This window comes from Zosterops lateralis (genome assembly GCF_965231275.1).
Source record: "Zosterops lateralis genome assembly, chromosome: 4".
NCBI lineage: Eukaryota > Metazoa > Chordata > Aves > Passeriformes > Zosteropidae > Zosterops > Zosterops lateralis.
This window is the reverse complement of record NC_139765.1, coordinates 4,520,657-4,536,419: the sequence shown is the minus strand read 5'-3', so window position 1 is coordinate 4,536,419 and position 15,763 is coordinate 4,520,657. Positions and strand designations below refer to the sequence as shown.

The 15,763-nt window shown below is 42.9% G+C and overlaps 1 protein-coding gene across 1 annotated transcript in view; it reads left to right on the top strand.

The window, feature by feature from the left end:
- Positions 1 to 15,763, top strand: part of VWF (von Willebrand factor) — a 112,947-nt gene that overhangs the window by 20,305 nt on the left and 76,879 nt on the right. Inside the window, exons 8-15 of the mRNA XM_083860020.1 lie at positions 983 to 1,105; positions 3,561 to 3,672; positions 5,427 to 5,473; positions 8,413 to 8,549; positions 9,866 to 10,004; positions 10,580 to 10,680; positions 13,165 to 13,360; positions 13,971 to 14,186. Of these exons, the coding sequence (XP_083716146.1) occupies positions 983 to 1,105; positions 3,561 to 3,672; positions 5,427 to 5,473; positions 8,413 to 8,549; positions 9,866 to 10,004; positions 10,580 to 10,680; positions 13,165 to 13,360; positions 13,971 to 14,186 (1,071 nt within the window). The remainder of the gene's footprint in view (positions 1 to 982; positions 1,106 to 3,560; positions 3,673 to 5,426; positions 5,474 to 8,412; positions 8,550 to 9,865; positions 10,005 to 10,579; positions 10,681 to 13,164; positions 13,361 to 13,970; positions 14,187 to 15,763) is intronic.

Below are 15,763 nucleotides of genomic sequence, written 5' to 3'. Positions count from 1 at the left end.
AAGCCACAAGTGAAATGAGCCTTTCTGTGATCCCAGGGGCTTTAGAGCTCATTTCTAACCCTTGAATTCACGAGCCACAATTTGGTTTTATCTCCTGAGTCAGGAAAGAGGGAGCAGCTTAATTTTCTATCACCCTTTGTTGGTGCTGTGATGCTTTCTCAGGAGATGGTGATGATGATGGTGGAGGTATGGAATGCTCTGCTGTGTGGGAAGGGCTCTAGTGCTGGGCACACTGTGCAAGTGTGAGTTGGTGCCTGAGCCCAGGGCACCCAGGGCAAGATCACTCCTTCATTACCCTCCCACCTCTTCAGCAGAGGGTTTTCTTGGAAAGGGCAGGCTCTAACCTTTTCTTCCCACCCCATGCCCTCACAGTCTTGTAGGGCATGGTGTGTGAATGCATTGAAGAGAAGGGAATGGCTGTAATGGGGTGTGTTTGCATAATGGCCTGGCTTAGATAATGGCAGCAGTGGAGATACCACGGCATGAGTGTTATCCTGAGCTGGTGGCTCTCTGGAAGAAGGAGGATGGGATTTCAGAGTTTTAACTGTCTCCTGGCTCTCCCTGGAAACACCAAACAGGATAAGCTCACAAATGAGTGAACTTACTCGTTCTTGCACTTACTCGTGCATGGCTTAAAGGTATAAACAACAGTGTCTGTCTAATTTGTTTATTGCAAAACTACTCCCTGGGTTTGAGCATTCTTAATGCACTTGAGTTTAGTTATTAAGACTCAATTTATTAAAAAACAAAACTCAGAGGCTTTAACCTCTGAGTATTAACCATGCTACCTGACAGGTGATGATATTGCAGCAAACAGAAAATCAAATATTTCTAAAATATTCTGCTTCTAAAAGGGAAACAATCATTTGGAAGCTGACATGACCTTTTGTGTCTCTGTGGTTCAACCTTTGATAATGAAGGGATTTGTTGGTTTAAGAGTTATTGAGGAATTTGCATTTCTAATTTCTTTTAATTGTTTCAGAGCCAAGATGTCCAGTTGGCATGGAGTATAAGGAGTGTGTATCCCCATGTGCCAAAACCTGCCAGAGCCTGAATATCAATGAAGTGTGTCATGGACAATGTGTTGATGGCTGCAGCTGCCGTGGTAATTTATTTACTGGGTTATTTACAGAGAAACATTTGGCACTCAGGCTACCTATTTTATTAGAAGAAGGAAAGCTGTGTCTTCCCTTAAATTTTCTTGAAATCACTTATTTTTTTCTGGGCCCATGCCCCAGAATAATCCAGTTTCTGTAGTGCTTGTATGCTCACTGCATGAAAGGGCCATTTTTCAGAGCCAACTACAGAGTAAATGTTTCTGTGAAAATCAGTACCAACTCATATCCCAGGATTGCCTTTATTTCGTGGTGAGAGACTGCTTGCCTTTGATGTACTCCTTCTGAATTGCTTGGGTTACAGGCAAATATAGTCAGGGGAAGAAACAGCAGAGAATACACTGAAGGAATTTCTTGCAGAAAAAAAAGTACATGTAGAGCTTGCACTGCAGTTTCAAAGGTCTTCATCATTTAGCTGAATAATTTAATTTATTATTGGATCTTCCATAGAGGAGATTTGATTGGATTGAAGGGAATAGCCCAGCCACGCCAATCTTTCACTTGAGTCTGTTGTACTTAAAACAACTGCAGGAGGAGAGATTGATTCCTGGCTCCAAAGCTCCATATGCTTCCACTTCTAGCTATTGGTTTTTTTTGTTTTATTCTGTTCATTGGATGCTTTGTTTGTTTTGCATAGGACTATCTCTTCATTTCACCCTGTCTGGGCTCTGTGAATGCACAGAGGTGTTTAATGTCCCCTAGTACAAGATGCCAAGTATGATGGAGGTTTGCAGAGATGTTCCCTCCAAAACAAGGCAATAATGACAATGCCAGCCTCGTTTGAGGAGTCCCTGAATTCAGAGTTTGGTAGTTTTCCATTCAGCTGCCAGTCTCTTCCTTGCTGGAGGTTTGAAGGTGTGGCAGGAAGGTGCACATGGAGGGTGACAGGTGATGGAACCAGACTCTGGAGATTATTTTGTTGTGAAGGATCCAGCTACTGTATTTATGCAGTCCTGGAAGTGTTGGAGAGAGCTGAAGGAGGTGAATCCACTGGCTGCACAAGGGCTCTTGCTGTATTTTTCTTTTGGTGGATGCATTTGTCTGTTCAGCATTGGAAAGGTCTAAGGAGAGAGGAACTGAGGAAGAGAAGCAGGAGCTCCAGAGAAAGGGTAAAAAGGGCATGAGAATAAAGATCAGCAATTCTAAACTTTTACTACTCTTTGTTGCACAGCCAGAAGGAAAGAACCTGCATTTGAGTTTGATAGAAAACCAGGAGGATCTGACAGATGATTAGAGGGTTTTTTGATGAGGATTCTACCTTCACTTAGCTTCCCTCCAGTGCTCCAAGGGCAAGCAAGATCTGGAGAATGTTTGACAAATATCTTCCTTCTTTTTTTTATTTTTTTGCCCTCTGTTAAATGCCCCTCATGGTTACATTAATTGCTGTAAATGGAATTACTCTTGCCAGGAAAAGAGGCAGGCATTCTGTTTTCTTGTGCTCTCTGGAGAGCCACAGCACTCTCAAATGCTCAGATCTTTTTGTGATTCTCTCTCACTGGAAAGATTTTCTCAACAACCAAGACCTTTCCAGGCAGCTCTGTGAGGAGAATAGGAGAAAGGATACTTACCTGGGTCTTGCTGTCAATGATGACTGCTGCTGCCAGGGAAAAGAGCCAAAATTTCTGCAAGTGATTGGAAATAAAAGGGAGAGGGGTGTTCAAGGAAACAAATGTTTTGCCCCAGCAGCTCTTTTGAAAATGGGGGAATATCAACTCCCTCTCAATATAGGGATTGAACAGAAAGCACTATAAACTAGCAATAGAAGGATAAGTTTCTACCTTAGAAAAGTCTTGTAGGTCTTTTGTGCCTCTGTTTATCCTTAGAGGATAAAGAACTCTCTCTAGTGCACAGATAATTATAGTTGTGTAATATGGAAACCTCAGCAGCTGGACCCAAGTTGGGAAGCTGGCCCTTTTGCTTTTTGCCCCTACAGAAGTTCAGAAGTAGATTCTTTCTCTCAGACCCTCTCTGCTAGACTTACATGATATCCAAATTTGTTTCTTCATTCCCCACTTTGCCTCCTCTTTGGTTCTCTTATGGTAAATACAAGACCTGTGTGAACACCCTTTACTGCAGCCAGTGAAATTCATGGTTTTTCCAACACTCAGGTCCCAGAGCACCTGTTACCAACTTGGTGCTTGACTATTTCCCAACATGTATTCTGGATCTGAGGATGTGCTAAGCAAAGAGCTTTTCTGGGAGCACCAGGAATGCTTTATTCAGCACGTCTGAGGGAGAGGCAGCACCAGAAGGAAAGCAGACACCTGCACCTGTGAGGCTTTTTGGCAAGCCTCATTCCTTTTTATTGCTGTCTGTGACTAAGTATGGATAATAATGCATATGAAGTCTTGGCAAAGCATATGAAGAACAAGAAAATCTAATTGTATTTATGTTTCTGTCCCTGTGTGTCTGATATGGGTGTCTGATGCTGCCTGACCTATCCAGAGGGACTGGTCCTTGATGGTGAACATTGCATTGAAAGCTCTGACTGCTCCTGCATCCACTCTGGAAAACATTATCCTCCTGGCTTCACCATCTCCCAGGACTGCAACTCATGGTAAACCCTGTGGTGCTCTGCTGTGGTTGCTGTAGATAAGTACTGCACTCTGGTCAGTGACTGTTTTGCATTTTCTTTCTAGAAATCTCTCTACCTTTAAAAAATTTCCTTTCACTGGCAAGGGATTTGCTCGCTTGTTGGAATTGCCAGCCCCTTCCAAGAAGTGAGCTGCTCACAAAGGCAAAATCAGCTCTGTTTTTAAAGGGATATTTGATCTGATAGAACAACATGAAGGTCACACTCCTTCAAAGAGCAGAGAACTACCTGTTTCCTGTGGATAAGACAGACCAGCAGGTTCCCATGTTTGGGTAGTGTCAGCAGTGGTGTCTTTGTTTTGACTTCCTACATGTATTTAACCTCTAAACCCCATTTCTTTCCAAGAGGAGTTAGCCTAAGGCACGTCCTTGGAACTTGTCACAGGGCTAATGAGTCTTCCTAGCATGGCTCATGAGTTTTCTTTCACTCCTGAGTACCAGACTGGAGGGGAAAACCAGCACTTTAGAGAAAGGAAGTGGAGTTAGTCACATATTCCTGATCTGCTTTTGTGTTCAGTGTGGACACACTTGTGCAAGGAGTTTGTACAACTCTTTACTCAGAGGTTTCCAGCTAGAGCACAGAAGGAGGACTCAGTGAAGACCATGATATGCAGAAGAAGGGTGGTCTGTGAATCAGAAGTTTTTAATTACCTGCACCATGTGTCCCAGAACACAAACCATAACCATGACATCAGCATTTTGTCTTTTTCCCTGGAGTCCTCTGCAGCTTTGAGCTTGGCCACGTTGTCCAACCTTGGTGCTCTTGGGAGATGAGAGCAGCCTGACTGGCTGGGATTTTTTATTGCTTGTGTTTTGTTTCTGCTTCCTGTTATTCAAACTTGATGCTGCTGTGGAGAACGTCATTCCAGTGACTCTGCATTTAACATCCTCAATAATCTGCGTCCCCACAAATGGTTTTCAAGGGCTGGGATAATTAAAGGAATGAGAAGAATATAGGAGCTCTTGAAACAAGGAGTGCAGAGAGGCTTGTGGTGGACATTGGAGGTGATCAGAGCAGGGGAGTTTGACATAAGAAGAAGCAAAGGGGAATAGATTTGTTTAAGGGTTAATGAGGGAATTTTCACTGCCTAAAGATGGGGCCAAACTCTTCTCAGAGGCAAACAGAGAAAGGCTATGAAGCAATGGGCACAAGCTGCAAAGGAAATTCTCTTTTGACACAAAGAAAAATTCTCCCTTCTCCAGTGCTGTACTGGCACAGCTGCTCAGAGAGGCTGTGGGATCTCATCTTGGATATTTCTACACTCAAATGGGCAAGGTCCTCACCCATCTGATCCAGCTTTGTCATTGCTTTCTCTGAGTTGGGGATTGTAGTAAATGATTTTTCTAGAATTACCTTAAAACATTTTTTCCCCTGTGATTCTGTTGTATTGATAGATATACCTTGAAAACTGCATTGAACTCATTCCACATCAGTGGAATATAGCTGAAAAATCCGCTAAACACTAAGCCTTGGCAGGGAAAAACAGAAGTCCTTGAGTTCTGCAACCATACCCATTCACATCACCAGCAATTGCTGTCAAATGATGGGAAGAAGGGCTGAATACATTAAGAAACGAGGTTATGGGAGATGGAAGGGATGTTGGGGACTGGTCTAACTTCCCTGGGACAGGGGACCATTTTCAGGTTTTTGGGGAAAATGTGCAACAAAAGATTTATATTCATGTACTCTTGTCTAACCTGCTACCGTCTCTTTCCCAGCATTTGTCGACGTGGCACGTGGATCTGCAGCAATGGGGAATGCCCAGGTCTGTTGACTTTGCTTTTTTCAGGTTTTGACAAGTAAGCCTTGCCTACATCACTCCCACTCATGCCCCACTTACTACCTTTTTTTTTTTTTTTTCCACCCAAAAAAGCAAATATTTGTTCTTTCTTGCATGCTCCAGTGCAATCCAGTTGGGACCCTACTTTTAAGTTTTTTCTCCTGAGACAAGTCATACATTGCCCTGTGTGGTTTATGTGTAGCAATGAAAAATCCTGTTTGGTGGGAAGGCCAGTTCCTGCTTTGGCTACTTAGTCTGCCAATTATAAGAGTCTGTATATTCAGAGGATTGGCTTCCAGGTAGAGGAACACTCCTGGCTCTCTTTGACCACCTGCAATTCCTCATTGTACCTTCTTGACCATGACAATTCCCTCATTGTCATGTTGTGGGTGAAGGAGCTACAGCCCCAGGGAGAAAGTGAAAGTGGCTGCCCTGCCTTCCAGGGGTGCTGGCAGATTGGAGAGGCAGCTCTGCAGATGCAGACTGGGGTTATCACTGGACAGGAAAAAAGCAGATTTTGGGTGTTTTTTTTTTTTTTTTTTTTTTTTTTTTTTTTTTTTTTTTTTGTTGAGATGAGACTGTGCAACCCTCATAAATTATAGGGGAATTGCTACAGATTTAAGGTGTTCTATCAAAAAGTCTGTTTGTTTTTTTTTTTTTTTCTAATAGCATAAAACATGCCTGACCTATCAATGCTCTGTTTTCTCCTGCTTTAAACCAAAAGAACACTCCCCCAAAGTATCAGCACTTAAAGAAGAGGATGGAGGTTGGTGTATGCAAATATTCAAAACAGAGATGACGTTTTTAATGAGCTGTCCCCTGTGCTTGTTCATTAAGGATCTCTCCAAGTGCAGAGAATCTCACTGTCTAAAACACAGCCTAGGCTGATTCATTACATCTTTTAGCTAATGGGCAGCAGCATGATTGCAAACAAGAAATAGCTGCCTTTCTAACTTCAATTTTTCCTTAGGTTATAGCTTTTAATGTCCTTGCTCTCTGGGCAGTGAGGAATAATCAATGGACCAAATTTTTATCCTTAACTCTGGCCACATTTTCTTCATAGTGATTATAGAAATGAAGATAAATCTGGTATTAAGGCTTGCAAACATGCTGATATCGAGCTCTGTGCAAGAGGCAATATAGCATTTCAGCCTTTTTCTGGATTGAGAAGTTGTCCCAAATAAGCAGAAGTGGAAAAGAAAGGCAGCTTATTTTTGTACCTTCTACCTATGTATCTAAATCAGCTTCCTGTTAGGCTTGTTTAAGACTGAATGTTGTATACCTGCAGCTGTTGTACTTGTGCCTGCTAAAAACTCTATAAACTGTACTGAGACAGTATGGGAGGGCAGCAAAGCCTCCCAGAGAAGCCAAATTCATATTGTAACTTGTGCTGTTTATCTCTGCTTGAAGTAATATCACAGCATGTTTTCATTGTTGGTTAGTTACCAAAAATATTTCTAAAATCATGTGTCCAAAAAATTTATGTAGTTACTCATATAAACTCTAGGTAGTTCTGGGTTTTTTGACCAGTTTTTTTTTGCCAGGAAAGATTGCTTTTGTTTTGTGGGAGTGAATTGCCCAGCTGTAAGTTTGATAAGGTGAATCCACAGCTGGAGCTGTGGCTGGCACTACCAAGAGGCTTTCAAGCTGATATCCTAACAGAGACAATTTATGAAGGCAGAAGGTTTCAGGAAATTTCATGGGATGCATTACATCGACAGAGGGACCCATAAGAAAAGACTTGGCCACAGAAAAGAAATTTACCTTTCAGGAGCAATGCCAAATGCTGGGATTTGTCTCAGATAGCAGTCTCCAGTTCTCTGTGCTACAAAACTATCCTCTTGCCTCCTTGTTGCAGAGAATGTCCTGGAAATCCAACTCCAAGGGATGACAAACATCCAGGAGGTGCTGGGCTTCTCTTAGGGTGAATCAGGGCTGTGCAAGGCTGGGAATCCTCAGGATCTGTGCTTTAGCACCAGCTGGTTTAAGATAGTAAACACTGAATAACGTGCTGAAGAGGGAAATTTCCACATGATGTTCATTAGACAGATCTTCTGTGGGACTAAAGGCAGTGAGGAGAGAGAATAACTAATGGAACTCACCTGCCAGCTGGTAGCATTTAACTTTTCTCCAGCCTTTGGCTGGTGATGGCCAGTTAAGGCCCAGCACCTGAATTTTGTTCTGGATGAGGAAGTGGCTGCACACCTTGTTTGCCATGGGATCATCTCTAAGTGTGATGGTCTTCTCATATGGAAGATGTTCTCTTCAAGCTTTGTGGAGTTGGAGCCTTTCCATGGGTTTGCATGATGGGGAACTAAATCCCATCTGTGGTATCTGGATATTGCCTTCCTGGAAATGAAAAGCCACAACTTAACCAAACATCTTCACATTTTGATGTGTTTAAATAGCTCCTTTTTCTAGTAGAAAGGTGGTCAACCAGACTTTCACATTATTCTGTGAGGACTTGAGATGTAGCTATTGTAACTATAGAATTTTATTTAACTTTCTCTTAGTTGAGATGATGGTTCAGGGTAAAATAACATAAATTCTACCCTTGGAAGGATTCCCACAGACATTATCTTCAGCTCTTAATTCTCATAAGGTATTTTATGTTAAAATAACTTATTGGTATTTAAGTAATCCCAACAAAAAAATATAGGCTTTTCCATAGGCAAAAATTTCAGCTCTTGACTGCAATTTATTCTGTGTTTCCCAGCTGTTGTTGGTTCTTCTGTTACTACTGGTTATTGCCTTACAGAAATAAAAAGTGAGATAAGGATCTTGCTGGTGCTTTCTGGTCTGTGGAGAGCTTGTACAACCTGTTTCACCAGGGCTGCTCTTCCTCCTCAGAGCCTTGTGGGGGCTGAGCAGGATTTTGCTCTCAGCTGGCACTGGGGTGATTAATGGCTCTTTGCTTTTTCCAGGGGAATGCTCTGTCACTGGCCAGTCCCATTTCAAGAGCTTTGACAACAAGTACTTCACCTTCAGTGGGATTTGCCAGTACTTATTTGCCAAGGATTGTGTGAAAAATTCCTTCTCTGTGATCATTGAGACGGTGCAGGTATAACAGCAACTCTTGCTGGTGCCTCTGTGAACACTCCTGAGAGAAGGGGGCAGGGCTGTGGGGCTATGACATGGATTGCAGATGCACAGGCCAACAGAAGTAATTTCCCCATGAGATAATTAGTTTAAATAACAGATGCAGTCTTTCTCCTTTGTTAATAAGTGTTTTGCTTCTCCTCACCACCATTCCCAGGAGCCTGCCTGGGGATGGAGGCTCATGATGAGGTTTGGAGAACGGACTCTCACCGACTCTTTGCCAGCTGAACAAACAAACAGAGGCAAGGCTGCACCCTCTGCAAAGCACCCTGGCTGCTGGTGCCTCCCTAATGCCCGTGGGGAAAGGACATTTCCTTGGACAGCAAGGAGAGTGCACTGGCAGAGCAATGCCTTGTGTCACCTCCTATTTAGTCAGAGAGGATGGTGATTTTTTTTGTACTCAGGCAGCAGCTCCTAATTTCCTTTACTGCCTCCCCCCTTGGATGTGTGAGAGGCAGGAAAGGGAGCCAGGCTGGTGCAGGGAGGGCTGGAGACTCTGAAGAGGGATGTCACAGGGAGGTTAACACAGTGGTCAAGTGAATCAGCCAGTTGTGCTTGGGAAAAGGTGAACAAACCTGGAGACTGAAAAGGACACTGAAGAAAGGGATAGGGTCAGAGGAACTGAAAGTGGGGAGAGGTGCAATGGAGACGGGACACTGACAGGAGGGAAGGGGAGCATCAGCCTGTCCTGCAGCACCAGGGAAGTTGCAGGCTTTGGAAAAATGGGCTGTGACAGTCCTGCACCTGTCCCCTGCATTAGAGAGCTCCAATAGTGCAGCTCTGAGGTCACCAGTGCTTGGAAACCTGCAGGACAGGTTTCCACTGAAACTTCCCTTTCGAAACCAGGGAGGAGGTGTGGGGCCCCCGCAGTCCCTGTTCCTCATCTGGGTATCCCACAGCCTGGAAAATAAACACCCAGGAGTCTCGGGTGATGTGAATTGTGTGCCTGTTTCCCAGGTTCTGTGGGTCAGGTCGCCTTCCTGCCCCTGCCACAGCTGTGGGGCTGATAACTGCTGTGGGTCACTCCCAGAGGTCTGCTGGAACACCCACAGATCCCTTTCTGAGTTCTGAGACAGGGAGCTTAGCCCTGGTGTGTGACTAGTGGGATAATGGAGGGAAGGCTGCCAGCCTGCTGTTTGTGGGATGCAGAAACCAGATCTATAAAACCACTGTGTGACACCCAACACTTCCCAAATTAGCTGCCAAAATGCCTTCTGGGACTAAATCACTAAGAAAGTGAAAACTTGATGTTTGAGGCAGCTTTTCCCTTCCCTGCAGTGTGCAGATGATCCTGATGCCGTGTGCACTCGCTCCGCTTCTGTCCGGATCCGGAATATGGACAACAGCATCATTAAAATGAAACATGGAGGAGGAGTTTCACTCAATGGACAGGACATACAGATCCCTTTGCTGCAAGGTGTGTTCACACAGGCTGACTCTGGCCAGCCACTGAAAGGCTCCTATTTAGTAGTGGTTTTAGACATGCCTTAGCCCAGCTCAATCAAAGAGTGTTTTCAATGCCAAACACTCACTTTCAATCTCTTCTAGAAGCTTTGTCATTTCAGCTTCTCTCCATGCAGCTGACACATCTTGACTTGGCTCCTCTAAAATCAGGAGAGTTAAGCTGGTCTGCACTTGAGAGATTTGTGAAAATCACTGTTGGTCTATTCTTTTGGAAATTATTATTTTTCAACCAGAAACTTGAAAGCATGGAATCACAGAATGATTTGGTTTGGACCTTAAAGATATCTTGTTCCAACCCCACTAGCCCAGGTTGCTCAGAGCCCCATTCAGCCTGGCCTTGGACACTTCCAGGGATAGGGCAACCACAGCTTCTCTGGGCAACCTGTGCCTGGGCTTCAGCAACCTCACAGGAAAGAATTTTTTCCCAATATCCAATCTAAACCTGCTCTCTGTCAGTGTGAATCCATTTCTTCTTGTCCTGTCACTGCATCTTGCAAAAGCTCAGTGACACCCTGTGGTTGCCTTCAGGTGCCCTCCGTGTCCAGCGCGTGGTGAGGAGCTCAGTCCGCCTCACCTATGGGGAGGATCTGCAGATTGACTGGGATGGTCGTGGAGAACTCCTAGTGAAGGTACTTTTTCTTTCTGTTTTATTTTTGCCTGTTTGCTCCCCCTTCTTGTTCCACCCAAATATGTACAAAGATTTTCTTGTCTGAAGTCAGAAATTGCTTTGTGTTGCATGTTAGAAATTCCTTTCTCTTTTGCTACCCCCAGAGTGACATACAGGTCCTTTTGTATTCCAGAAACAAACATTTCAGCTTACAGCAGTTTGATAGTTTTTGAATTTTTGTGTTGTGTGTGCAATGACAGCCATTATTAATTAACCATGAACAGTTTTGTTTCGTTCAGCAGATACCCTCCAAACTGGAGCTTTGTTTTTATTTGCTTTGACTGCCCTGTCTAAAACAGCAGATGTGCACGACTTAAAATAAGGGAAGAAAAGGCCCCCGGGGACACAGTTACTCATAATTTCCAGGAAATGGAAATCAGCTCATAGAAGATGTGCTGCATGCTCCTTCTACTGTGAGGAATGTTTGAAGTCAGTTTTGATTAACAATTAGGTTTTGTTGGTGCTGCAGACACAGCAGAGTGTAGAAATACCTGAGCCAGATTTAACAAAAATTATCTGTAAGGAAGCTGTAACTACAGCTCTGCTGCCTTTGAACCCCCCTTGTAACAGGGGTCTGCTCACAGAGAGGAGTTTTGCCAAGAAAGCTGGTTTTCTTGGGATTTTCTGTGGATAGTTAAACATTGCCCTCCTTGAACCATGGCATTGCTTTTTCATTCTCCTTGCCCACCCCAAAATCTGGCTTAAATGTCATGTCTGGCACAGCACAAAAGGGATATAAAAGCCAGTTCAGAATTGAGTTCAAGAGTTGAAAAGACAACAGATAAGAAAGGTCTGGAATAATTTTAGAAAGCATCTGTGGGTTTGTGGTGGTTGTTTTGATTTAACCTGCATCTCTGTGCTCTGAGGGTCCTAAAAGTTCTTTTAGGGCTTAGAATGATTCACTTCAGTCCCTTGGTGCATCTCAGGAGTTTTGACTTTCCTCAGTATTCAAAGTATTTTTCTCCCTGATCAGAGACCCATACAACCTGGCAAATTTTTTGTCCCACTGAAAACAAACCTAATTTTCTGCTCCAGATCCTCACCCCATAAAACCAGTGGAAGTTTCTCCAGTTGTCTGCTCCTTCCTTTGTGGAGCACCTAAAACATCTCTTTAATTGCTTTTGGAGAGTTATTTTATGCTGGATTTGTAGACTGACCTGTTGCCAAGTATTGCTGACAATTGGAGGAAGTGATACACTTCCATTACCTTGTTCTGGCAAAAAAATTCTTCCTCTGTGTTCCTCAAGAAGGCTCCCCTTTCTGTGACTACCTGATAATTGTGATTTGAGCTTCCACTCCAAAATACTCCACAATTTGGACTCGTCTGAGTCATTGTTCCATCTGCAGAGTACGTGAAAGAGTAGTAGTAGTACTCTTAGGAGTAAGAATATTCATTTTCTAATTGTTCTTTTTGATGCTCCATATTTATTCTCTGACCCCTGTGTTTGAATTTCTGGGTAGTATCAGGTTATATTTTTGGATGATGGTTTTTATTTTTGTCTATACAGAAATCCAGTTTTCTTTAAAAATATGGATTTTTCTACCTTCTCTCTTTTTTGTTTGTTTGTTTCACTGGTGACTCCTATAAACCTGCCTAAACTAACACTCTACTACATGGATACAGAGAGCTGTAGGATCAAAGCTCCTGCGTAGTTGATAGTGTTTGTAATGTACCAGAGCTTTACTCCTAACAGAAACTGACAGTTCCTACTAAAATGAAAAGTATTGGTGCCTTTGTGTTGCAGATGTTGCTTAGGAGATTTCTCCCTGTTTGCCTCTAGGTTTAGGGTCACCTTTCAGATGTCCCTTGATTTGCAGCAGGAATAAAACAGGGTGAAAAGTTCACCTGCTCTGTGGATTGTTGGAAATTCTGCTTTTAGTGTGCATGAAGTTGAGGAATCTCTAATGTGGAGCAGCTTTAGGGATCTTAGTTTATTCCTTATTTTATCCAGGGTCCTCAGTGTTGATGGAGAACACCTCCAATGATAAAACAGCCTGCTTAAATTTCCTTCATCATCCAATTTTCCTTTAAAATGTGAAATGCTCCCAGGTGCAGTCCCTTTCTCCAAATTGCCACTGGAATTACATTAAAAAAAAAAAGCAAACCCCCACTGTTGCTCTGCTCATTTATATGAATGAAGGGGGGACAATAGGGAAAGACTAAACTGGGCTGCTGATCAAGGCATAAAAATAAGCTATTTTTCTCTTAGTTGGCCTCTGAAATTCACTGTACTGTGCAAAACTTGTCCTGCTGCTACGAATAGTAGCATTTTTGTTAGAAGTTTGAAAATAGAGTACAATGGCTTTGTGTCTGTAGTATTTTGATGTGTGTTTGAGAATTTTCTTGACTATTAAATTGTGTATGCTTCATTCTTTAAAAAAAGTCTTGCTCTACAGTGGTAACCTGTTCTGGAAGATGACCAGGCTGATGTTGTGTGTCCCTTAGGTGTCTCCAGTCTACTCTGAAAGGATGTGTGGGCTCTGTGGAAATTATAATGGGAACAGAGGGGATGATTTTCTGACACCTTCTGGCATGGTGGAATCCCTTCTGGAAGATTTTGGAAACTCCTGGAAGCTCAATGCAGACTGCCAGGACTTGTTGAAACAAGACAGTGACCCCTGCAATCTCAATCCTCATTTAGGTACCGAACTCTATCCAAAATTACCGTGTGCAGCAAATGGTGATCTTTATATTTATATTTAAAAAAAAAAAAGGAAAATTAAGAAAAAGAGAAGAAGCTGATGTTGTTTATTTTACCACCAGGGTGCTTTTAATATATGTTTTTTAAAACCTGATAAACAACAGCAACAACAAACAAACAAAAAACACACACAGAGACTTGTATTGATGCAGGCTTCCTAAGGAAAATGTAATATTTTCTGAAAATTGAAAACAAAAACTAGTTTAATTTTGCAAATCTAAGAAGGCAGCAGAAAGCAAAGGCCCTCTAAAAGGAATTACAGCACCAGAAATAGTGCTAACAGAGTATAAAAGCATTGTTTTTCCCTGATTTGTTTTACTAGTGAAACATTATTCTTTCAGTAGAGCTCATGACATATGAGCTATGGTGCTATCAGGATCAGGTCCTTGCCTGATCCTGTTTTATTCTTGTGGGCGCTTTTTTTTTTTTTTTTTTTTTTTTTTCTTTTATGAGAGGAAGAGAAAATGCTTACTCTTATCTCCTCTATCTTTCCTTGGAAGCCACTTTGATCGATGGATTCAGTGTGAGCCTGTAATTTTTCTCTTTCTAGCCAAATATGCTGAGGATTCCTGCTCAGTCCTGATGTCTCCTGCCTTTGAACCTTGTCACCATGAAGTCAGCCCCACTCCCTACGTGAAGAACTGCCGCTTTGATGTTTGCTCCTGCTCCAGTGGCAATGACTGCCTGTGCTCTGCCATTGCTAATTATGCAGCAGCCTGTGCCAGGAAGAGCATCCTGGTCCAGTGGAGACAACCCGACTTTTGCCGTAAGTGCAGTGCTGCTCCATCCAACCCACTGATTTTCCTCATCCTGAAGGAATTTTTCTGGCAATGTTGGGTGAAAGATCTAGAATGAGATGCCCAAATTTCCTTATGGCAAATGGTGAGAGTAAATCCTCCACACTGGTAAAGGATGCAAAAGATGTTCCCAGGGGCTGCTCAGCACTGGGGGAGAGAAGTGGTGATCTGACACAGCTCCACAGAACTTTTACCTGGGTTTCCATTTTTAGCTACTCACCTGGAAACTTTTTGAATGTCCCAGGATAGAAATCTCCCAAGTGATTTGTAGTAATCCATGAACTGCCTTCTTTTGAGCCCCAAGTTTCCCATGTCCTGACCTCATCAGTGACTCCTGACTTTAGGTGAATGTGGGGTTGTGGAGGAAGCACAAAAAAGGGCAAGACAAACTTGTATCAGAAATGAATTTTGGCAGTCTTGTGGCACCACCCCTGATCACAGCAGGGCTAAATTACTGTAGATTGCTTGAGAGGTTTTGTCCAGACAGATTTTGAATCTCTCCAAAAACAGAGGTACTGCAGCCTTTCCAACATCTCTCTCTTATCCAGAGCAAGATTAATAGCCAAACTGCCAAGAGGCTGGAGCAGAAGAATCCAACACCTTTAATTTCTTTTATTTCTCTGTTAGGTCAATGTGGTAGGAAAAAATCCATTGCCATGTAATTTTGATTGAGCACAGACATACTTTTCCCATAAATATTTGTGAAGTGAATGTTTTTCCATTTTCCTGAGCAACTTTGTTATTAAGGAAAGAAGACAATTGAAAAATTTGGGGGGAAGCATATGTACTTGGCAGCTCTCCAGATTTGTTCGGCTACTTCTTCCCAAACAGAGAGTGGGGAAAACATTTATAAACTGAGTGTGTAGAAAGTGGAAAAGAGGGAGGTCTCTGGCCTTTGACCTGGTAGGGTCTGCAAGGTCAGTAACCACAACTTCTGCAGGCTGGAGAGTGTTTGCTGCAAATGAGAACAAATCCAGTTTAATATAAACCGCTGCGTGGTTTTATAATATTTTACCTAGTTTATGTAAATGTTCAGATAGTGGAACAGTAATGTAATAAAAATCCTTTCAGAACTCTGCAGGTCTGGAGGCTGGAAGAAAGAGCAGCGATAATGCGCCATTGCTCTTTCTGTAATTGAACAAGTCAATTTTCACAATTAATCTTTAATAGTGCAGAGCTGCTTCTTCCTTTCTGTGCATTACAGAGAGCTTTGTGCTCTCACAAAGTGACGATTTCCCTGATTGCAGATCCATCAGCCCCCATTAAACAATCCTGGTGCCCAAGACATCTCCTGTCACATGAAGGAGAGCAATCCCTCTTTCTTAATGGGCTTGAGATGTGAATGTGCAGGTTGTGTAATTTGTGCTGATGGCCCAGTGCACTGAATGTGTGCTCCAGCCCTACCTTCATCCCCAGAAATTGGGTTTCTTGGGAAATGAATTGACAGAGCCAGTTTGCTTGATTTGGAGTGTCAGGGAGCAAAGTCATTAGTGTAGCACAGCATTTCTGCTGTGTGTCAAGCTATCAAGTGCACTCAGCTCCCCTA